At 38.3% G+C, this 23,971-nt stretch overlaps 1 protein-coding gene across 1 annotated transcript in view; it reads left to right on the top strand.

Annotated features, from left to right (window-relative positions):
- Window positions 1-23,971, top strand: part of NEO1 (neogenin 1) — a 194,748-nt gene that overhangs the window by 50,886 nt on the left and 119,891 nt on the right. The window contains exon 2 of the mRNA XM_030457311.1: window positions 10,989-11,306. Coding sequence (XP_030313171.1) covers window positions 10,989-11,306 — 318 coding nt within the window. The remainder of the gene's footprint in view (window positions 1-10,988; window positions 11,307-23,971) is intronic.

Genomic DNA, 23,971 nt, shown 5'->3' with positions numbered 1-23,971 from the left:
GGATGAGGTTTAACAGGGCCAAGTGCCGGGTCCTGCACTTTGGCCACAACAACCCCAAGCAGCGCTACAGGCTGGGGACAGAGTGGCTAGAGAGCAGCCAGGCAGAAAGGGACCTGTGAGTCTGGATTGACAGGAAGCTGAACATGAGCCAGCAGTGTGCCCAGGTGGCCAAGAAGGCCAATGGCATCCTGGCCTGTATCCAGAACAGCGTCGCCAGCAGGTCCAAGGAAGTGATTCTGCCCCTATACTCAGCGCTGGTGAGGCCACACCTCGAGTACTGTGACCAGTTCTGGGCCCCTCAGTTCAGGAAGGATATCGAGGTCCTGGAGCAGGTCCAAAGGAGGGCAACCAGGCTGGTGAAGGGACTCGAGCACAGACCCTATGAGGAGAGGCTGAGGGAGCTGGGGCTGTTCAGCCTGGAGAAGAGGAGGCTCAGGGGAGACCTCATCGCTCTCTACAACTACCTGAAAGGAGGTTGTAGCCAGGTGGGGGTTGGTCTCTTTTGCCAGACGATTTTCAACAAGACAAGAGGGCATGGTCTTAAGTTGTGTCAGGGGAAGTTTAGGTTAGATATTAGAAAGAATTTCTTTACAGAGAGAGTGATCCGGCATTGGAATGGGCTGCCCAGGGAAGTAGTGGATTCTCCATCCCTGGAGATACTAAAAAAGAGACTGGATGTGGCACTCAGTGCCATAGTCTAGCAACCGCAATGGTGGCTCAAGGGTTGGACTCGATGATCTTTGAGGTCCCTTCCAACCCAGCCAATTCTATGATTCTATGATGTGCCTATTATCTGGCTATGTGCCTTTCTGCCAAGAAAAGTCTCTTGTGAGCTCTAGAGTTGGTCAGCTTGCTTTTACAAGAACAGTGTTATAGCTTAAATTTGTGAAGGGTCAATTCTGTTGTGACTTATTTTACCCATGTAATGAACTCAGCCACAAATGTTGAATTTGACGAGAGAGAAAACTTGTGTACGTAGGTTTTATAAATGAGATTGTTAAAAACATTGCAGCTTGTTTCCAGTAGTGTTTCGTATGTGTATCTTCTCCTTACCTTTTTACTGTTCACACTTTTTCCCTAGTATTCTGAGAGATCAATAAAATCCTTATTTATAAATTATCTAAGGTTATTATATTTTTGGATACTGTGGATCAAGAATGTGATTGGATAGTGGTTGCTTTACTGGTGTAAGGAACCAGAGGAGTGAAGGAGGATGTGCGATTAGCTCTGCTGAACATACAGAATCAACCACTTGTCTTAACCTTTCAGCATTAGTTCCCTAAATTGGGGACCCTCAGAATGAATGCTGAAACTTGTGTTCTTTTGCCCTTGCCCTTTCCTTCTTTTCCTCTCACTCCTCTGAGGCAGCTTGAAGGTTCCAGCTTTTTCTCCAAGAGCTGTTGAGCTGAAGAAGAAAACCCACTTCTGGCTACTGAAATCCTTCAGTCGCAAAGAAGAGGCTGAATTTGGGGATTTTTTACAGTGTATTTACTTTGCTCTTAGGTGCTCCCTAGCATCTGCTCTCAGCTGCTGTGACAAGACACTTGAGTTAAAAGGATTATTTTTGCTGTGATCTGATGCAGCTGTGCTTCTGTGCTTCTGTTTCCAGGTTCTCTTATATAGTCTTTGCTTGATCTAGCATTAAAGGTATTTGTTAAGAATTTTTTCCTCTTTTATCAAGCATGACAGAGGTCTCCCTCTTTAGAACAATGCTGGAAATGATTTTGAGCAACTTCTGGTTTGGTCCTTTTTTTTTTTTTTTTTTTTTTTTTTTTTTTTTTTACATATTCCCTTTTAAGCTTCTCATAGAAACCAGCTTTCTTCTTATCATATATATTTTTCTGGATGCCATTCTGGCCCTCAACTGGGACTGCAGCACCCCTGACACGATAGCAGCATTCTGGCCCTGCCCTTCACTCTTCTCCCATAAGCATCCTGTATAATCTCTGCAGTCACCCTGAAGCAGGGAATTGAATAGGTGTGCTGGAGGAGACTACAGCATGATCCTTCACTGAAGTGTGAATCTTGTCTCACTTAAAGTTCATCTTTAAATGAATATGCTCCATTGAATATGTTCTGTTGGGTGTCCTATAACCTTCTTGGCAGGTGAGAAATAGTAATATAACTTTACCCTTCGTGTAGAGTTCTTGAGTACCACAGTGTGTTTACTACGTGGAAAATATTTAAGTAATTGGTTTCAGCAAATAATTCTCTTGTGATCTGTGGCGACTTTTTTCTGTATTTATGTTCTAAAGTAGTTTTGAAGTCTGGCCAAAAAAAAATCACGGAGGCAAGGAATCTTTTTCCTGATGGATCTTGGGCTTGGTTTGCAAACCAAGAGGGAGTCTCCTTGGGGGGCTAAACTGCTTGTCTAGCCCTGGTGAGGTTTTTGGGTGAACCAGTTCCTCAAGTCTGAGCTCCTGAGCCCTATTTGAGCATTGAGTGGTTTGGCCCAAGCTCAAACAGAATGTAAGGAGAATAAGATGGAGAAACCTTTTGCTAAATGTTTGTGCATTATGTATTCTGAGTCTTACAAATGGATTTTCTGCTTTTTAACCCTATGGAAGCCAATGTTTGTTTTTCCTACGCACATAACTGAAGAGGTAAATGAGGTGCCTGAGTGACCAGAAGACTGGAACTCTAGGAAAGGAAATCCATCACTCCAGGAAAAAAAACAAGGAAATTCCTCTTCACCTGCTAAAACAAATGTAGTATTGTCAGTAGCTAACATATGGTAGCTATTTCTGTGGAAAAGTCAAAGTACTATTGTTCATGATGATGAACAGAAATAAATTTTCTTCCTTTGGTAGGTGTCTTTATAGTGCCCTCTAGTATTCTTTAGTAGAAATGCTAGATGTGTCTTTTCTTAGACCAGTTTGATAAAGTAATGAAAATGGTCCCTGGAAGAATTAAAAATAAAGATCCTCTGTAACCTGTAGGCTTTCCAAAGGAAACACTGTTAATATTAAAAATAAGTAAAAATTACATGCTTTTCTTTTCCTTTTAATACTTGACCAGAAAGAATATGGAAATTCTCAAGTCAGATTACTATAAAAGCTACTATAGCTGGCAACTCTAAATTGGGTATTGCTCTAATGGGGTTTCAGCCAGGGCTGTGGAACGAACAAGCAAGGAAACTAATTTTATTGTTTTGCTTAAACTATGTAGAAGAAGATTGCAGGGGAATAAGAGCCATGTAAAGTATTAAAAAATTGGCTGAAATGGGCAAAGTAGTCTCCTGATATACTGTTAATTTTGTATGAAAGGTAATCGGTGTGGCTTATTTTGACAGATGAGAAAGAAGAGTTTGACACTGGCTGAAGGCTTCCTTGGGGGTAGAGTGCTCTAGTACCTGGTATCCTGATGACAGTCATCACCCTTGAAAGCATCTTAGCTCTGCTCTTAGATCATATATTGAACACCTGTTCCCAAGAGTGTTTGCTTAAGGTAACTTCTTTGTCTGGAGTTTAAGTCAGAAAGGTTTTACTTTATTATCATTCTAAATTATTACTGTCATTACCAGCAATAGAAAGGGGAGAGCATATGAAAGGATCTTTTGTCCTTTGTGTCAAGTAAAACAGGTACCATCTCTAAATCCTATGCAAAGTTGAAGGATGTGTCAGTTAGAGGTTGCCTATCTGAATGAAAACTGATTTTGAAATGTGAAAAATGGCCTTGTTGGTTCCACATAAAAAGGGGAAAAGTTGATAAAATCCTTTAAGCTCCCCTTCTGAAATGGTTATGAAAAGAAATTTTGCAGTTAGGATATTCAGAGTAGTTCCTTCATTGGTGTAACTTGAAAACAGGATGTTAGGTGGTCTGACTTGTTTTTCCTTTGATTATAAAAGCAAAATATTTTTGTAATTATGTTCCTTGCAGAGGGTGAGGGGTTTGAGGGACTCAGTTTCTAGAAGTGAGGTCTATAAAATCCAAAGGTTGTTTTCAAGCAACTTGAAATAAATCTAAACTTTTTTACCTTAGTGGTCATAAAGGATTCTTTCTCCTTTCACACCAGGAGGAACAAAAAGTCTGTTAGAATTTATATTTGTAGCATGGTTCACATGCAGTTTTCAAGGTTGGAATGTAGGTTTGAGGCAGATGAACAAATCCTTGCAAGAATGTGACTAACAGTGGGACTCCAACCAGGCAAGAGAGAAAATTTCCTTGGTGGGGATTTCTTTCTGGACAAGAAGCTCAAGAGTACCATGAGAAATGGTTACAGTCAATCATGCTTTAGGGGAAATTGCAGCAAAAAAAGCTGGTGCCCTCTTTTCTCCTTTGTTTTTCCAAGCTTAATGGAACTACTGCCCAGAGTAAGAGGCAAAAGGGTTGGGAGTCATTGTAGCAGAGCTCTTTACCTGGCTGCTTAAGTAAACCATCAGCATAGAACAGACAATTGAAAGCAGCAATGCTGTAAATAGAAAAGTTGTTTTCAGGCATTCAAAACTCAGGTAAAGATTTCTGACTCCCTAGAGCTGTTAGAAAGGCCATGCAACTAAATACCAGGCATAAATGCATATCCAAGGATGTTTGATATTTCAAATTACAATCTGTGGATTTTGTTGTTGATGATTATCTTGTTTTCCTTCACATTATTAAATAATATATGGGGAGATGGTATCACAGAAGGAGTGATTAGGGTAAATGCATAGATGCTTGACTTGCAATGTTTTACTGCAGACACACTGTACCCTATCTGGCTATGCTTTTTTTAGTTCTATTTCTGTGTACTTTTAAAAATGGGATTAATTATTTTAGTATAGTTTTGTGATTGAGGTCTGTCGAGAAGGTCAGTCAAGATTAAGGCACGAAGAATTTTTATTAACAAGTGAAAGGTAACTGGAAGTATAGACAAAGCTTTAAAAGCAATTACAAAATGTAGTTTGCTTTGCTTGAATTTGTTGTTTGTTATTGGCTGTGCTGTCTTAAAGGCAAGGATGCCCAAAGTTACTGAAGGCAAAGTCTTGAAACATACAGAATTTCTTTCTGTGGCAGTAATTTGTATGGTAGTGGGTATCTTGACTTTTGTTTTCTTTTTAGAACCTGGTGTCAAAAACCTTCTCCACTCAGTAACATTAAACCACTAGAAAATAATATGTAAAAATAGCTTTTTCACAAATTCATGCTTCTAGATAGATGTCTTTGGAAAACCATGGGAACAGAAGGTCAGAGCAGAATTCCTTCCAACTGGAAGCTGCCATCTTACTGTTGATGACAGCCTGCACCTAGGTCTGGTGGTGTTCAGATAGGTGCACTTCACAACAGTCTGAAAGAGCAGTTTCTCTCAACAGACCATTTTATTCAGGAGAATGATTGAGGGTGCAGTTTTTTGGGTGGTAACCTGGGCTGTTATTACTGTTCCCTCAGCATGGTCTGCATTGTAAGAAGACACCTGTGCACAGCATTGACAACGAAACAGGACAAAGCATCCAGCGCTACACTGCTCTATTTTGGGAGAATTTCCTTGAGCAAGCAGTGCTGTTCCTGTCCCTGTGCAGCAACCCCTGAAGCATCCCATTTTAGCAAATGGGCATCTGTACAGGTGGTTTCCCCATACCATAGAGAAAAGGATGACTCTACTTTATCAATCTCAGGACATGGCCCCTGCCCTTATTGGCCAGGGTGAATCTGAGGTACCAGATCAGCCTTCAAACATCATTGCTAGCCCATGATGCTTAATGGTGCTGGGGTGAACATGAGTTACTCTTTTTGATGAAAACTCTTGTTATAGTGTATTAAATCATAAAAAGAGGAAATTGGGTTGTGCTAATGGAGAAAGGAATCTAGTGAGTCTAGGAGAGTCTAGATCTATACGTGGCATTGCTTACAATTTTACATCACTTGCTCTCCTAGGTTCTGCTGCCAGGCTACCTCTGGAAATCAGAGTACCAACAAGATTTATATTGTTTATCCACAGTCAGGGATTGCTCTTCTAGTTTTTCCTTTTTTCCTGATGCTTAGGTGCAATAGCATTTTTGTCTCTAATTTATGGATTGTAGAATCTTTGCAAAGAAAGAATTGAAATGGCGTTTAGAAAATTTGGCATCAAATTTTCAGTAGGACTGAGCTTGCCAACCACCACGTGTGTGTTGGGGCTTTGGATGTGTTTTAAAAAAAAATCCTAAACCATCTTTTCTTGGCTGATGTGTGTTGCCATCATATGCACTTGAATTTGGACAGGTGGTCTGTATTGTGCCATAAGGGAAAAATGTAATAGTAAGCAGAAAATATATCTTTGTGTAAACTGCCACGGTATATTCTAATATCTTATATAAATATTGCTTATGGAGCAATCCAGAATGTTTCTAGTGTTGTCAAGGGAAAAAAAAAAATTACTGCTAATGCTTACATTTTCTTTAAAGATTAATGTGTGTAGCAATTTATCCCTATAGATAATGTGCTTCTTATCAATTAATTTTTTAACAAAACCACAAGACAAGTTCGTTGTGAGCTTTTGCTGGCAACTTGCAAGGAATAGTGTTTGTGATATCTTCAATTAAAATATGTTTGGGTAATTCTTGAAGACAGCTTTTTTTAATTATTGTATTAGGAAGGGCATGGCATACTGGTTTTAGGGTTACAGGAGCCATTGGGAATGTTAATTAAATTCTGGTGAAAAGCTTCTTAAAACTTCAGTCCTGCAGCAAGAGAGCTTGGATCTTTTATCATTGACTTGCAGTACATAAAAAAGGATTTATAATAGTTCCTGCCAGTCTGATTAGGATTTTGTCAAATGCTTCTATTTTAAACGTAAATTTTCAAAGGTGTTATATACATATACTCTTAAATTGCTTTGCAGTCTAACTGGAAAGGACAAGTATCATGCTCCTCAATTGACACATCTTTCCTCAACATGTAAAATTAAGACATCATTCTTCACCAAAGCCCTGTATGACTCCTTTCAACATCTGAATCCTTGTGTCCTACTAATCTGAAGTCAGGTAGTCGTGATGAAAGATGTGTTTGGTTGCCTTCACTTCCTGTTCTGTTGAGAAAAAGTGATTCCGGAATGATACATGTGCTTCACATTTTCTTTCTGGTTAATTATTGCCTTTGGTCCTTGTAAATAGAATGAATTTTCCTTCCAAAAGTGATGTGAAACGTGGTATTAAAGTCCACCACTTTGAATGCAATTGATGATTGTCATCAGGAAAGCTTCTCTATAAAGTAGTTTTGGCTGCAACAGTGTAGATTAAGGTTGAATCTGTAGCATGAATAGTAGGGAAACCTGACACCTATTGTCTTGCTTTGGTGTAAGGTAATTTCTGTGTGCTGAGTATAACTGAGCTCAGAGAAATCTTCTCTGAAATTATTTTCCTGAATGCCAGAACTTCTAAAGAGCCTGTGTCAGGCAGTTGTTAAAGCCCACAATTAAATGTTTTAAGTTTGTTATTGGCATGCTTGTGTCTTTTAGAAATATGAAGGGAAGCTTCTTTCCACTTGAGCCCTTCATTTAAAGGCTCACTTGAAGTCTTGTTTAAAAAATACGTAGGGAAAAAAAAAAAGCCTTTCTTTGTATGTGGTAGCAGGGAAAAGAAGGCTAAAGCAAGTCTTGGGTTTCTTTTTTTCCACAGAGGTAAGTCATCCTTTGAAAATACAGCATTTGGAAAGAGCAATGGTGAGCTCTTTGTCTTATCTAGCTGCTCTCAGATGTCCTGTGACTGGAAAGTCTTGTATTAAAAATGCCTTTTTTGCTTTTTCACCATCTTTGAGGAAAGGGTGCTAGAAGGAGAAGTGCAGGCTGATTCCTCTGAACTTTGTAAAGTTGGTGATGTATCTCAGATGTGCTTTTGTTGGTCCTTTTTGGTCAGAAGAGTTGCATTCTTATGGTCCTTCATCATCATACTGAGATAATGAGACACCAACCAGGCTTAGCAAAGGACAAGCTGCAAGTTTATCATTGGTAGCTACCAGTTGTGTGTGATGAATTTTACCTTGACTGAAACAGTTTCAGAACTGTTGGTTGTGAGAATTTGAGGAGAGGTGAGGTATGGGGACGATGAGAAAAACCTGAAATAATTTAAATGGAAGGCAAGAAGGAGCTAGAGATGTATAGAAGTCATCAGCTTGGTTTCAGTAGCTGGAAGAATCAAGGAATGAATAAAAAGACCTTTTTTCCATCCTAATTTCTTCTGAAAATAATGTAGATAGGAGAGTTAGCTGAGAGGGAATTATCAAAGACATGTTATCAGATCATTCTACTCACCTTAGTTTAAAGAGTTAAATAGCAAAAAATCCACTTTCCTTTATTCTTGCCTCAACAGCTACCATCCCATTACACTGTTGTAAGGAAACAGGGAAACATGGTCTGGCCAGCAAAAGATGTCTACAAAAAGGGATGGATAAGTGTTAGGAAGTGATGGTGAGACTGTTGAAGGTTTGGGATTTTTGCACATGTGTATTCTGAATAAACTTCTATTACATTTATTTCTAATATACATTTATATTGGATACATCAGCCTGGATGACAGAGTAAGCTGTATTTATTACGTTTTCACATGACTTAAAGCTGCAAGAGGGAGGATAAGGTCAAAATTGGTCAACTTTTTTCAAGAAGAAGAAAAAAATTGGAGGAGCCAAAGTAAAGTTAATACAGATAGGCAGGAGTAACCAGATAGTCAAACATGGAATGTGAAAAACCAAGCCTCATGGCAGCTTCTGAGGGAAGGATCTGGGGATTGGGACTGTGAAGGGATTACAGATGAATGTATTTGGTAGTGTTAATCTTCTGTGCTAAACCCTAATGCCTCTGCGTTGGGAGGGATGAAGAAGGGAGCTGTAGAGCCTCCAACTCACGTCAGATGACACTGTACCTGCACTGAACACTGATCTGGGCTCTGCTAGTGCCCTCCAGTGTGTTTTGGGTGCTGCACATGAGCAAGAGTGTGAGCTGGTTGGAGAGAATTCAGAGAGCTAATTAGCAGAGCTTAATGACATAAAGTCTTTGAGAAGATTAAAGGAAGTAGGAATGCTAAGCCAGAAGAAAAGGCTGGAGAAGGATTTAAGTCCTTACATATGTTGAAGACTATTGGGAAAGATGTAGAGCCTGTTCTCCATGCCCAGAGTGGCAAAAAAAATTTTGGGCATAAATCGTAGCTAGCAACACTGCTTGGTAATCTCAATAACTGAGATCATGTAGCACAGGAACTGAGTGCCTGCAAGAATTGGTGGGTCCCCACCACCAGTTTACAAGAGCAGATCTGGGATAAAAAGAAAATCTGTTGGGAATGAGCCAACTGTTTGTGTATCTGAGCAGGAGGATAGACTTGTCTTCCTTTAAGTTATTTTGGCCTGTGTTAACACAATTCAAGCCATGGATGGCTTGAATACACGTAGACACCTCCTAAAGATAAATACATGGAAAGGGGAAGGACTCTCTCCATGAAGTACTCCAAGTCAGTCTTCAATAGTGTGGTGTCATTTAACTGGATAATCGATAGGTTGATGGAGTGGGAGAAATGGCTTGGTGACAGAGGTAGAAGCTTATTAAGGTTTTTTATGTACAAAGCATATTCATGCTGAACTGAGGCTGAAATGAAGTAGGAACTCAGTTGGCTGAACTGTGGATGGAGCCCAAGGACACTTCTCCAGAGTGAGTGCCCCTAACTCTAAATTGCAAAACCTTTCAAAGAGTGCAGCTAGGAAGGTCTCAAATCCAGTTTAACTGCCTTCAAGATGGGCCATAGTTTTTTATCCTCTGCTTTCTGTGCAGTGGCAGTTCCTGAGTTGTAGCAGGCTGTGGCTGGGAATATGCTTCCCATTCTCCCTGGAGGTCTTCAATCCCTTCTGTGCTGCTGCTGCTGCTTCTTGGCATGCTCTTTTCTGACATCCTCTGCCCTATACTTTTCAATGTTATTTCCTTTGGCACCTTGTTGCTTTAAGAACAATCTTAGCTCATCAATGGATTTGATCTGGTCCCATCTACACCAAAGCTAAACAAGGCAAACAAGCTGGCATTTTTGTTTTAAGCATTCACTTTTACAGCTTGCTTTCTTTTATATGAAGAATGGAAGAATCTGGGTTGAAGTGACTTGCTTTCTAAAGCCCTACTAAGCTCTCAGTCTGTGCATTTTTGTTTTTTGTTTGCTAGGAGTAAGTTACATTGTCATGAGGTTTTGTAAAGGTATTCTACCCCTAGTCCTCAAGGGGAAGAAAGTTGGAGTTTGTCAGAGACTTGATGTTGTTTCTAAGGTTGGCTTTAAAAGCAAACACTCTGTCTTCTCTCAACCCAACATTGTGATGGTTTGAAAAACTGTTCTCCCCTGTAAGAATTTTTCTTCTTTTCTGTGGATGATCAAGTTAAGGCACATCAAAGTGATACCAATGCACAATCTTTCTGCGTGACCAAATGCACCAGGAATACAGTAATTAAAATTCATTTCTTAATGGAAACCAGTGTTAACTAGAGAAGTCTTTTGGGTATATTCAAAATGGAAAAGGAATCACATTTATCTTGAACTAGAATAGAAGTAAAAAGCTGTTTTATGGCACTTGCATGATGCGTTAAGCTCAGAATTGGTGACTCTTCTTATCTTGCCGGCTGAATTATTCTTAATGTTTCTTAATCTGTATTATACAAAACATATTACCACATTGCTTTGATATGGCAGCTGTACCACAAAAGGAGGTCCTAAGGAGTCCTAAGACTACATGTCCTTTGTTGTAAATGTGGTACTTGCCAATGTGTATTGGTTTGTTTAGGTTTTGATGAGGCAGACTTCTGTCTGCTTGGGACTATTAACCACATTGATTCCAATATGAGTATGTTGTAGTGATGAAAATTTCTTTCAGTCTCAGAGTCCATTGGTGTCAACAGTCAAAGCAGAAAATGCTGCAATACTGACCAAGCTATTTCCAGTATGTTCAGGGAGATGATATTGCAAGTGGTGGTAGCTCTTGTGCACATGACAATATTTTGAAATTATGCGTTTTACATTTTAAAAAGTGCAGAAAGCTAACCCTAAAATTGTGTGATTTGTGTTTTACAGGATCCCTTGTGAGAACTTTCACTCCTTTTTACTTTCTGGTGGAGCCAATAGACATTCTGTCAGTTCGTGGAGCTTCTGTTATAATGAACTGTTCAGTTTATTCTGAAACATCTCCAAAAATTGAATGGAAAAAAGATGGGACTCTTATAAACTTAGTGTCAGATGATCGTCGCCAGTTGCTACCAGATGGATCTTTATTAATAAACAGTGTGGTGCATTCCAAGCATAACAAACCTGATGAAGGATATTACCAGTGTGTGGCAACTGTGGAAAGCCTGGGAACCATTGTCAGCAGAACAGCAAAGCTCATGGTAGCAGGTTAGTTTCTGTTCTTTGTTGTTGGGTATGACAAACAGCATAATAATGTACTTGTGTGCTCTGCCATTTGAAAAAGAGGAAGGTCTTAGCAAGAAGTGAGATGAGACTTTCATTGCTTATCAGCAAAAAAGGGATTGTGTCTCTCTTTTTACTAAGAAAATGTTGTCATATAGTCTAACCCTCTAAGAGGCTTAACATGTGGGTAATTCAGGAAATGTTAAAGATCAGGTAAACTGAAATGAATGGATAAAAAGAAGCAGCTTTGGTTGTGTGCAATCACAATGAAGCATAGAAAGGGAAAGGAGGAGCAGGGTTCTAGTCTGTATATAAATACCTTTAAAAAGAACTTTCTAAGCCTGTTTATATGCTGATATTTATCTGCCCTATATGTCATGAATATTTGGGAAGAAAAAGTAAAAGCTGGTGATGTGTCCCTGAAGAACTAGAGGACTGGTGGAGAAAGGAGGAGTGCTGGGGTTTTGTATTTTTCTTTTTCTCTAGTAAAAACTGAGAACAAGGAACTATAAGAGTAACATGCTTCAGACTTTCCTGACAGATAGAAATATGTCAGATATAGTCAGAACCTCACCTTTGGTGGTTTTGTATAACCAAATTTGATATTGGGTGATATCTTCTATTAGGTGGATAGAGAGCAGTAAGTGGGTGAAGTCCCGTGATAAAAATAAATGGGGAAGGTGCAGAATGTCATTTACTTACATCTTGGGGATCAGTAGTATCAGGCTGTGTATGTGTTTTGTAAACTATGAAGAGACTTATAATTATTTTGTTAGACTGAGACTTCAAAAAACAACAAAAAAGGTAAGCTAAGGCCATTGCCTTAACTAGAGAAGAAGCTTATGAAGCAATTTCCTTTTGTTTCCCTAATGTTTGCCAGCCTTTTTTTTTCTTTCCTTAATAAATATCTTGAGGTAATGAATTCTTTCTGACTAGTGCTACAGCATCTCCCAGAGCTGCTGCTTACCATCATTCATTATTCTGATGTTGTTACTTAGCTTGTAGTGTTGTTGTGAAGCATCTGAAATGTCAGAAATAAAAAAATGGGGTTTTATACCTGAATGGAGTGACTTTTCAGAGTCTCCGAATGAGAATTATATTTCTAAGTTTGTTGGTAATGATGACAATAACAGCAGTTTTCTCAGGCATTTACCACCTTCTTATATTGCTTCTGTCATGATTAGTTGTGCTGCTTTCCACATGAGATCATTGAACATCTTGCTTCTATTATCGTTCTGGTCTATATGATCATTAGGTAAGGTTAATGGGGTTAAAAATGAAGGTAATCCAGAATGTCTTCAATTTATGTCTTAAATTTCCAGTTTGCTTTTACTAATGTGTAGAAGATATTATTTTACCTCGTAGTTTTTAAAAGGATGGAGTCTTCCAGAGTCATATAGTATTGTTTTAATAGAACAACCAAACCAATACAATTCTGGTGAGTTTTGTTTTCAAAAAGTCAGTGCTGGAAAAGTGAATAATTGCAGTCTAACCTAAGCTCTTAAAAGTGTTTATCACACGAATTTGCCTCTTTGTCTCATATTGGCCTAGCATCTGATTGGAAGAATATGAATTCATTCCATGAAATAAAATTTGCCTTTTGGTGGGGGGGTATTTTGGGTATTTTTTTCTTTTGTTGTTTAGAACCAGAGGAGATGCTCTTGTGCATGTTCTTCATTGCCTTGTACCCTGCTGTTAGGAGGTGACACAAGTGCATCCTCTGGCTGCAGAGTGCATAAACTGTTCCACTGCTCCAAAAGAGTTGACAAGTGTAGGTGTGTGAAAACCTGTTTACTAACTCAGTGAAAACCTGTTTACTAACGGAGTTAAGTGCCAGGAGCTGTGCAAGACCACACAGAGTTTAATCCTTCAGTTGTGAGGATGGGTATAAGAAGGCTTTGGAATAAGAAATTAAGAAGAAATAAGAAATTAAGTATTTACATTTCGGTTTAACTGTATTGCTTTTCCTGACCTCATTTGTATCCCTCAGTTTTATCAGTTGTTTTTTAGTATTTCTTCCACTCCTTCTTCTTTTAATTGGAAGCTCTCGGGCTGCCCGAAGCATGGGGATAGTTAGCATTGTAAGATCTCTCCTTGGCCTCAAGACAGCAGTGGGAAGCAGCTAATTCTTTTAATTGAGCAGTGGTAGGTTGACCTCATGATGTGGGTGAATGCTGTGCTGTGATGCAGCTGATGTCTTTTTGAAAGAGAGCACTATGAAGTGTAGGTTGCATGTTTTAACTATTATTTATTCATTAAGTAACATCATTACCTGAAAATTACAAATTCTGGAGAGTAATGCAGACCAAGGCAAAGAAAACCCAGTAAAACCATGCTGGTTTACATCATACATTTGAATGAATACAGGTTTTGAGTTTTCAGCCTTTACCACTGCGTGGTTTTCCTGATAAATTGTGATGATTTTATGAAATTATTTAAAGGATTTAGTATTTCATTTTGATAGATCCAAAATTTTTGGCACTCAGAAACTGAAGTTCCTTTATTGCTGTAGAATGACAGGTATTGATAACACAAGGTGTTGCAAAGTGACAGAGGGGCTTAGTCAACCATTGCATGAAAAAATCAAACCTAAGTGCGCACTCGATACCTGAGCATGGACTGTTCAGACAGGGACTGAATGACTGAGCCCTACTTTTTTGGTTTCTTCCTTCAATTTCGGTTCCTGACACAGTGCTATAAATATGTGATGGCAGGGGAAAATTGATGATGGCAGGGATTGGCAAGCTTTGTAGTTCTTTTGACAATGTGCTTTTCAAGAACATTTTCCATGTGTGATAATGGATGAAATGCCTTTACTCTTTGGTTTTTTTGAGGTGTGAGAATCAAAGATTCCGCGGCAACTGAGATTCCCATAGAAATTGATCTTTTCCTAGTGTAATCTGGTTTCCCATGGGATTTTGAAAAACAAGTCAGAAGTTACAGTGAAGTATTACGTGATGAATAATACTTATAATCAGCAGAATTAGCCTGTAACTTTAACTTGTTTGCTACTGCACCTGGATAGTAAGTTATTTACTGTTCTACCAGACTTCTAGTAGAAAATATTTTGGATTTTTAGAAACTGCAAGCAGCAAGAAATCTGTTAGTTTTCCTTAATGATCAGTAGTTTGGGGATATGTTTATCTCTTTTCCCTATTAAGCTTGTGCTTCCCCATTTTGGCTTCTTCTAACAAATGAAGATTGAGTTTGTCTTTGCCAGTGTTTCTTCCTTCTTTGCTTCTTCTGGCTGTGGAAACCTAGCCATGTCATTGTTCTCTGAACAGGATTTGTGACATTATGAACATATTTTTCAAAGGCTTTTTTCTTGCTTTCTTTGAAACCACATTAATGTCAAAGTGGTGGAGGGAGATGGTGTGGTGGTCATATTATACATGTAATTTATAGGTTTTGGGATTATTTTGATGGATTTGTACAAGGGAAAGTAAAAGTAACTGCCTAATTTATGTAAAGCCACAATACTTTTTAATTAGTTCCTTGCTACAGTATTTTTTTTAATTGGCTTTTGAAATGCAAATCTGTCTTTGATACTTAAGTGCCCATTAGATCTTAGGAAGAGTGAAGTTCTTGTATTACACGACTTAAAATTTTGGGGACCTGTGTCTGTAAGTCACCTTGGAAAATTAATTTATTTGTATTTTAGGAAAAAGTATAATGATATTAGCTTAAAAATATCCTGGGATGATTTTTATTCCAGTTGCTATTTACTACTACTTACTTAAAGCTTTCATTAAGCTTTTATTGAAAGAAAACATATATAAAGATCTAAAATGTCAGAAGATTGATGCTGGTACTGGAGTTTCTTCATACAGGTTTATGACTTCTAACAGAGATTGTTGACTAAGTTATGTATTTCACCTCTTGTCATCTTATTCTCCCAAATTCATCTATCTGTTTTTTGTGCTCTTCTTCCACTTATCTTTGTATTTGATGATACTTGACTTTGAGCTTTATATGCAATTTCCTTCGTTGTGATAAGGTGGCTGTAGTGCTCCCTTGATACGAACTTCAGATATGCCAGTCTCATTATTTCAAAAAGCACTTGGTGATAACTTAGGATTTGTTTTTTTTCCTCCTACCTCAACTAAATAATTACCTTACATTGCTATCTCATTTAAATGTTCATAGAAAGTTTCTTTTCAAACCTTTGGTTTGTAATTACTTTTTTTAGAAGAAGTATAGGTAAATCACTTTTGTTAAGAAATATTCCTGGCTTGTAGTATTTAAATCTAAAACAGTTCAATGATCAGAAAAAGCAGGTTTGTAGTCAATAAAAAACCCAGTATTTCTTTCAAAACTGAAAACATACCTGTTGTTCCATTTACAGCTGGTGTTACTGGAGTGATTTTAGTGGGCTGAGACACATCATGTACGTACCTGGGAGAAAGACTTTGAGTTTAGTTCCAAGTATGCTCTAGCACTTGGTGCCCCTCAGCTTGGTGTACTCTACTTCTCTGCTTTTCTGACGTCCTCCAGCTATTCATCTAGCTCAGACTCCACCAGACTCCCTAACCTTTTGTCTTTGGCTACTGCTCTAGGCTACAGTTTCAATAACAAAATTTGTCTACACCATTTTTCTTTTCAGAACTTAATTAAAAAATCTTTGTAGTAATGTTTTTGTCTGTGAAATCAAGTACCTGAAGGCTTCATGTCAGAATGTGTTGACTGTGCAATTATCTATCCCTTTGTACGTGGTATAGGCACCACCAGGTGATGGACAGTACCTCATCACTGTTGTTCCTTCTGTCTCCATCCCTGAACAGATGAATTTGGAGGCCCACATGGGGTTGCGTAGTGAAAGAAATGCTCCAGTATATTGCTCCCTCAGGTCTTGTACAGCTTGGAACATACATAACCCCTGTGTCAGAGGATTGCAAAAGATAAAGATTCCTTAATGAGCCGAAGACTTTAAGATCAGAGGAGGAAAGCTGTGGGCTGGATTCTCTAACCTGCTGCATAACACTGCACAGATCCTCTCATTACTGAGGGTATCAAGCCCCTGAGTTGTGTTTGATCAGTGCCATCTACTTGTTCATCAGATGCAGAGAATGGACCTCACTTGAGGAATTATTCCAAGCCTTACTTGGTTAGATTGCCCTTTGAAGGTTTATTTGCATCCTGGATGTATCTAGCTTTGGGCTTCCAAACTGGTGTCTAGGAGAGCTCTCTGTTTCACTGCCACTGAAATGACAGGAGGCATGGACAAGTGACTGCAGTGGTGTTCAATGTAATGTGGCTTGGAGGAATCAATTGAGTTACAAGCCAGGAGATGCTGATGGCTTCTATTGCAGGCTCATTATATGGTCTCAGGAAAATCTCCATACTTAGCCTTTTCCTCAGTGGGCTAGTAAAGAATTTCTCCTCAACAAATTTAGAGCACTACTTTTTATAATGTAATAACCAAGATGCTGTCAAATGAGTATGCTGGGAGAAGACTATGTAGAATTAAGTAATCCCATATCTATTACAGTTTTTTGATAGACAGTAGGTAAGGTGTGGGCAAGAAATGACTATCCAGGACATTCCCTGGGCACAGCTTGTAGGAGAGAAGATCTGGATGGGTGTTTTCTTGCAATTAAAGCTAAATCTCAGCAAGGCACATTGTCACATACATTATGTTGTGCGTTCATTTCTGGTATGGAATAGTATTTAACTATTTAATATCAAAATAACTCTTATGTTACAATTTTTGCTCAAATATTCATTTGGGTCAATTTTTTTTATCTTTCCTTTTTGCTATTACTACTAAGAACTGCATAAAAGTGGCCAGTTTGTACAGTTCTGGAATCTCAGAGATTCTGCAAAGTTGGCCTAACAGTGAAGACTACAACTGAGCAGAGTTTTATTCCTATTGTACTGTTTGTGTGTCCCTGCCATTCAGAGAGGATAAGAGGTCAGCCCTATAGATAGTGGCTGAACAAACAATCCATGTGGATATAGCAGCTCTTTGGAGATGCAGTTAGGTAAGAAGTAATACCATGTTTTTTACTCAGTATTGCATATTTCCTTTAAGAGTGAGGAGGGGGAAAAAAAAAAACAAAGCAAGCTTGATCTGATCTTCATGAATAAAGAACTTTCTGTACCTTGGAACTGGAAGAAACTTTAGAGCACAGATACTTGAGTACCTAAGGGCAGCTAAGCAGTGAAAGCTGGGGATGTGGGTGATAAAGTTTCCTTGCAAAACTAAAAAAAAATCTGCATTTTTCATAAACTTGTTTAGATCAAAATGCATTTCTTGTCAGTGATAGGGTAATTGGAAAGGTGATTTTAACAAAATGGCAGCTTGTACAGTTTCTGTCATCTGCTACTAAAAACATGAGAGTTCGGACAGTTCAGTTAAGGTATCTTCTATCTCATAAGCCATTCTAAATTCTTACAGTCCACATTTGTCCACTTAAAGTAGGGGGAAAAAATCCATAGGAACCTCTGAAATGATTGGAATTGATGATACTGAGCACTTTCAGTATGCAATCTGTAGAGGTCTGTCTTTGAGATACATCTACTTTCTTCCCTTCCTCCTTTCCAACAAAACCCAAATAAATGCTAAGCCACAATGGTGTTGATGTTTTTCTTTGATCTTGAATGACTCCTATAGCTCTCGCATGGTGGTAGAGAGTTAGGCTACAGTCTTCCTTCCAGAATTTGTTTGAATTTAATTTTTTTAGGGGATATGGCAGGAGAGGACTTGGAATTGCTTATGACTGAAGTAATAATTTTAAAATGGATCAGCAGAAATCTAATCAAAGTAAGTCTGTGTTGTTTCAGACATGAGCTGAAAGGTTTGGAGAGCTCAGCAGGGTATCAACATGTGGTGAATTCTCTAGACTTAGGAGGGGAAGAAGTGTTGCTTCTGATCAATGTTTGTTCCCTCAGCAGCAGTTGGTCTGTCTCCCTTTTTTTTGTGGTGTGTACGCCAGGAATTGCTTCCAGTAATTCCTCGAGCCTGACTGCGAGTCCTTGTCTATCCAGCTCATTTATCCTGCTTTTTAGAGCTTTGTTTTCATCAGCAATTCATGGAAGCAATACACCAAGTTATGATTTAATAGCACATAGCTTCTCACCACATCCAGAGCAGAGATCTGTACAATTTGTCTGCAGCTGAATTGATTATTATAATACCAGGTGAAAGCCCACAGCAGGACAATTTTAAACCAGCTTGGTTTTAAGATCTTTATTGGTATCTAATGCTCAAGTTATAGTCCAGGTGAAAAAATTGTGATTTTAATAGTTGAATGGTATTAAAACCACTGTTTTTCTTAAAAATTCTTTTTTTTTTTTAAGCTTTTGTATTTAAAGTTTATTATATTCTAGTATTAATTAAAATCAAAGCCAGTCTCTTTTGACTAATGCTATCCCTGTCCCTAATACCATGGGTCAGTGAGCTAATTCAAGGTTATTTGTGCTCATTAGAGGGTAAAGAATCTTCTCATGTAGCTTTAGGAGAGAGGGCACAAGCAGATCTGTAACGTTAGTGTCTTAACTTTCTGTTCTAGCAACAATTTAATACTACTGTTCAGAAAAAACAGAAGTAGTATGGATTTTCTATAAATGCAATTAAATGTTTAGTGCAATGAGAGATCCCTTACCTGAACCCTGTCAGAAAGTGGAGGGGGGAGGAGGAGATGGATTCTTTTCATGGGTGGGTAGATTCAGGGAAACAGCCAAATTAGCAAAATTTTAGATTTATGTTACACCTATCACATTCACATGCAGTGGAAATCTCCCTTCTTATTGCAATATCATAAGATCTTTTTGGTAGCTTCCTGAATCAGCTGCTCAGAGGTGTTTACATCCTCCGGTCATATGTTAAGCTATATTTTTATTGATTAGATGTTGCCTTAGTTGAAACATCGTGTGTAATTTTAAACCAAAAAGATTATTTTTTAATCAGTTTACCAGTTTGCAGCTTTAATTGTGTTTTGTAATTAACCAATAAAGCTACCCTTGTGCATTTGGTTAATGTACAAACTTTTTTTTTATGTTAATCTTCTTTTACAAATTACTGTAAACTTGCTGTAAATCATATAGAAATAAAGCTCTTTGCAATATCCATTCAAATCCTGACCCCTGGTTTTGAAAATAGAGAAGGCAATATAGTTAATCTCTAGAGAAGTATGAATCCTGTGAAAGAGAGCTTCAGTGCCAAATTTCTAAAACCCCTTTTTTTGTAGACAGTCTGTTGATGAGTGATTCTGGATGGTGATACAAAAGTAGAAAGTGAGAGCATAGTGATGATGCATCATCACCCCCTAAACAGGGCAGTTGGCTGAACTTAGTTTAGATTAGATTTCTCATTTGTTAATATTTTCATTCAAGTATGGATTTTTTCCTTATTTATGTCTGTGTGTCAGCACCAGCAATCCCTTTTGTAATTTTGTTTGACAAGTTTTCACATAGATGGCTCACTAAATCCCAAACTGTCAGGCAAGTGATAGTTACATGTGCAGCCTGTATTCCTAAATGTGGGATTCAATAAGACATTTCAGGTTTAGTTAGGATAACAGTGAAGGGTCTTCATGCTGGCATTGTTTAGATTTTTGATCAGATGCATATTGCATTTAAAAACCAGAAGAACATGTACTATTACACCTACCCAAATAAAAGATAACATAAATGCAGTAAGGGTAAGAAGTACCATGGCAGAAGTGTGTGTATGATTTTTTTTTTTTTTTTCATAATAGAAATTCCAGGGGTATTTCATTGACACTGAAAAGGCTACAAAACAGAGTAAAATTATTTTGAATAAGGAAAAATCAAATTCAAAACTTACAATGGCTGGCTTTAGAGAGGTCAGGTCTTGGTAACATTCTTAAAAGCATAGGCTATGTCTCATCATTCCTGTAAGTACACTAGGAGTAAACGTGAGAATTTATTAAAAAAATTTGCAACTCCTGCTTATTTGCATATATTTGTCCCTATTTTAGGGGGGGAAGCATTGGGAAATGTCTCTAGATAATTTATAGGTTTCTGTAAAGGTGCTGCCTGTCATTTTCTAGCAGCTTCTGACAGCACTTTCCTGGATTAGATGGACTGTCAGTCATCTCTTTTGTGCCTGTTCTTCAGTTGAACACATGAAAAATAAAGCAACAAAAGGCTTCATTATGGACAGGCCTTTAAAAACTGTCTCTGATATAATGAGATTAATTGCTACCCACAGGCCATGATTCCAGGGTCAGTGGTGTGATAATCCTCACCTTTGCTGTTTTCCTCTGGATCCCTTTGAATGAACTACAATTTTGTCAAATAATTTGCTAGTTATACTCCTCTCAGTGTTTCTCCTTTCTTCCATTCATCCTTGTTGTCTCTTTTCAGCTAGATGTTTGTACCTATAGAAGATCTTTCTCCTTTGTATTTATGTCACCTCATATGTTGGTCTTCAAGTGATCTCTTTTTTTGAAGGGTTTCTTTGCTATTAATGAATTCTGATCATTTTTCTGTGATATTGTTCAGGTTATTTCCCATCTGTGAATGTCTGTCTCAGATAGCAGTTGTCTCTGTCACTGTCTATAGAGTTGCCTGCAAAAGTTTTTCCTTCCTTCCAGTTTCATTATAAATTTATCGTGACAGTCCTCTCTGCATTAATCTTCCTTGAATAGCTTGCTCACATGAGCTTTCATAATTGATAGCCTTCCTTGGATCTGATATTATTTAATCTGTCAAACTCTCTTTCTTTCACTGAATACTCGGATCTTATTCTCCTTTTGTTACGGCTATTGATTTTGTTTTAGAAAGAGTAATTGTGAGCCTGTACTTTTTTTTTTTTTCCAAGCAGTCTATTGATTAAGGCCTGAGGTATTTTAAATGGTGAGGCAATCTGCATACCTTAAGGTCTTTTTGTAAAATCCCATAGTCCTTTCTTCACTGTCTTCACTGTTAGGATGATTTTAAAGAGTACCAAATACATGATCCCATAGTTAGTACCTATGCCTAGTTCATCTTTTCTGTGGTATTATAAATGTCAGCTCTTCATGTTTCTCAGTGTGCCTATAGATGGAATTCAGTGTGTCTGTTACAGCTTCTGCTGCCTCCTTGAACTGCTGCAATTGATGCTGGAGCTTTTCTGTTCTTTGTCCCTTCCATTGTGAGGTCTGTCTCTGATGTTAATGGTGCTGTTATTTCACCTGCTCCATTAGCAAAATAGTTCTTTCTGTGCCCTTGTGTAGCTTCTGCAGCACTTTGAGCCTGACCTTCCGCTGTCCCAGGGGCTGACATCCCCTACCTAACCCCTGCTCCCTTTTTTGGAAGATTATGGTTGTCATCAATGACTTTATTTTTAAAGATCTTTCTTGAATCATCTTTCATGTTCTCCTTTCATTCCTGAAATAATTTCCTGGCCTCTTCTTGATGAGACTAGAAAATTATTATTTATTATTTTTTTATATAGTCTCCCTTTATTACCTATTTCTAATCAAGGGTTACCTTTTTACAGTGGTGTACACCATGTTAAACACAAGGCTATGTTTAACAAAGTCAGAATTCTGATTAGTTAGTGAAATTTCTCTTTCCTTATTTATTCTGCCTGCATCCCGCATTAGTTTAACCAGCAAGGATGTTTGGTCGGTTTTATGCACTTGGTATTACAGTCATTCTAAGAATATTCTTTCTACTCTCACTAGCCATCTCCTGTTCAGATATTAGGGCAAGTTGCTTTCTCTCTTGTCTAATTTGTCTAAGCAAGGGGAAAAAACCATGATAGTGTTTTTCCTTTGTAGAGAGTACTGGAAGCACCTTGCCTTATCTTAATTCAAATAGTGCTGGACTTCTGTTCTCCATGAATGTTTTGTAATTATGAAGTCTAATCTATTCACTAGTGAGATTCATGAAATGTGTCTTCTTAACATAATCATATTTTAAAATATGTTTCACACCTCTGCTACTAAGACAAATGATGGTGAATAGTGCTCAAGCAAAGAAGAAGAAAAGGAGCTGTGATAATTTAATGAAGTGTCCACAGGTGGCTGAACTTATTAATTTTTTAACAGGGTTTGGGTGAGAAGCTGATGTGCTAACAAAATATGGAGGATCTTTAAGATCCATTGCTTTGCTGGAGGATAACAGATGTTGTAGCAATTTTGATGATAAGTTATCAGGTTTCTATACATCTTCATCTACTTGCATAGCTAAAACGCTCATGTTTCCCACAAGACTGTTTTACTGAAGTAGCAGGAGTGTTATGGATTTGTCCTAAGTTAAAGTTTGAATAGACAAAGGAATGGGGAAAAAAATCAATTTTCCTAAAATTATCAAGTTTGTGTAATCAAATCATAGCCTCAGCATTTGGACAGAAGAGCTGGTTGCAGAATGCTTGCAAGGTGAAAGCTGTAGGGTGGCAGTGTTCATAAAGGAGGCTGCCAAGTCTGTAAATTATGAGAAACGTGTATAATATCAAGTGACATAAGATTTTCATAGCTGGTATAATGGAGATAAAAGTTTTGGAAAACACTTGCTGAGCAAATTGAGATGCCACAAAAAAGCCTGAAACCAGCTTTTGGGCAACAGTTAATTGCATAAACATATAATACATGTGTGTGTTTAGAGCTGTTTAATGCTTATACTAAGTATTATGTTAAATTACAGTCTGTGGAGTAGCAATAGAGGAGACTCAGGCACATGACAAAAATTATTTCATCTGACCATTAGGAACTTGGTGGCCAGCAGGAATAGGGAGGTGATCATCCCTCTGTACTCAGCTCTGGTGAGGCTGCATCTTGAGTCCTGTGTTCAGTTCTGGGCACCTCACTATAGGAGGGACAGAGAAATGCTGGAGAGTGTCCAGAGAAGGGCAACAAAGCTCATGAAGGGCCTAGAGCATAAGTCCTGTGAGGAGCTGAGGAGTTGGGGTTGTTTAGTCTGGAGAAGAAGAGGTGAGAGGAGACCTTATGGCTTTTCAACTACCTCAAGGGAGGTTGGAGAGAGGAGGGAAACAGCCTCTTCTCCTTAGTGGTGTGAGAGGAGCAGAGGAAATGGATGTAAGCTGTGCCAGGGGAGGTTTAGTCTGGATGTTAGGAAAGATTTTTTCACTGAGAGGGTTGTCAGGCATTGGAATGTCCCAGGACAGTGGTGGAGTCACCATCCCTGGAGGTATTTAAAAGGCATTTGGACCTGGTCCTTAGGAACGTGGTTTAGTAGTTGATTATGGTGTTGGTCAAAGGTTGTACTGGATGATCTTGGAGGTTTCTTCCAACCTAAACATTCTGTGATTCTGTGACCATGTCGTAAAAGTACACAACCCTGACACAAGCAGGGGAAAAGTGAATTCCTGTTCAGCCTTCTGTTGCCCTAGATAAAAAGAAGTGAATATCTTTTCCTATTTTTCTTTTGCAGTCTTGATTTAGTAAGATCAATGCCAAAAGGTTAGTAGGATTCCAAAGGTGATTAAATGTGTATGTTTATAGCATCCATATTAAATAAAATTGAGAATTTCCAGTGACTGCTGACAGTGTTTAGAGCAGAAGGCAAGCATTTGCTTTAAAGTTGGTTAGAAAATTGTCACATGAGTGAGTTATTTAGTAATTTTTTATTATGGAAGGTTTCTTTTTCTTTCAGTCTCCTTGAAAATGATTGGCAGTGACCATGGCTGGAAAGAGTCCACTGAGCTACATCAGTGTCTGGCTTGTGCAATGAATTCCTCT

Source organism: Calypte anna, chromosome 10, assembly GCF_003957555.1.
Source record: "Calypte anna isolate BGI_N300 chromosome 10, bCalAnn1_v1.p, whole genome shotgun sequence".
Lineage (NCBI taxonomy): Eukaryota > Metazoa > Chordata > Aves > Apodiformes > Trochilidae > Calypte > Calypte anna.
Note: the sequence above shows the minus strand (reverse complement) of the source record. Positions and strands in the feature narration are given on the sequence as shown.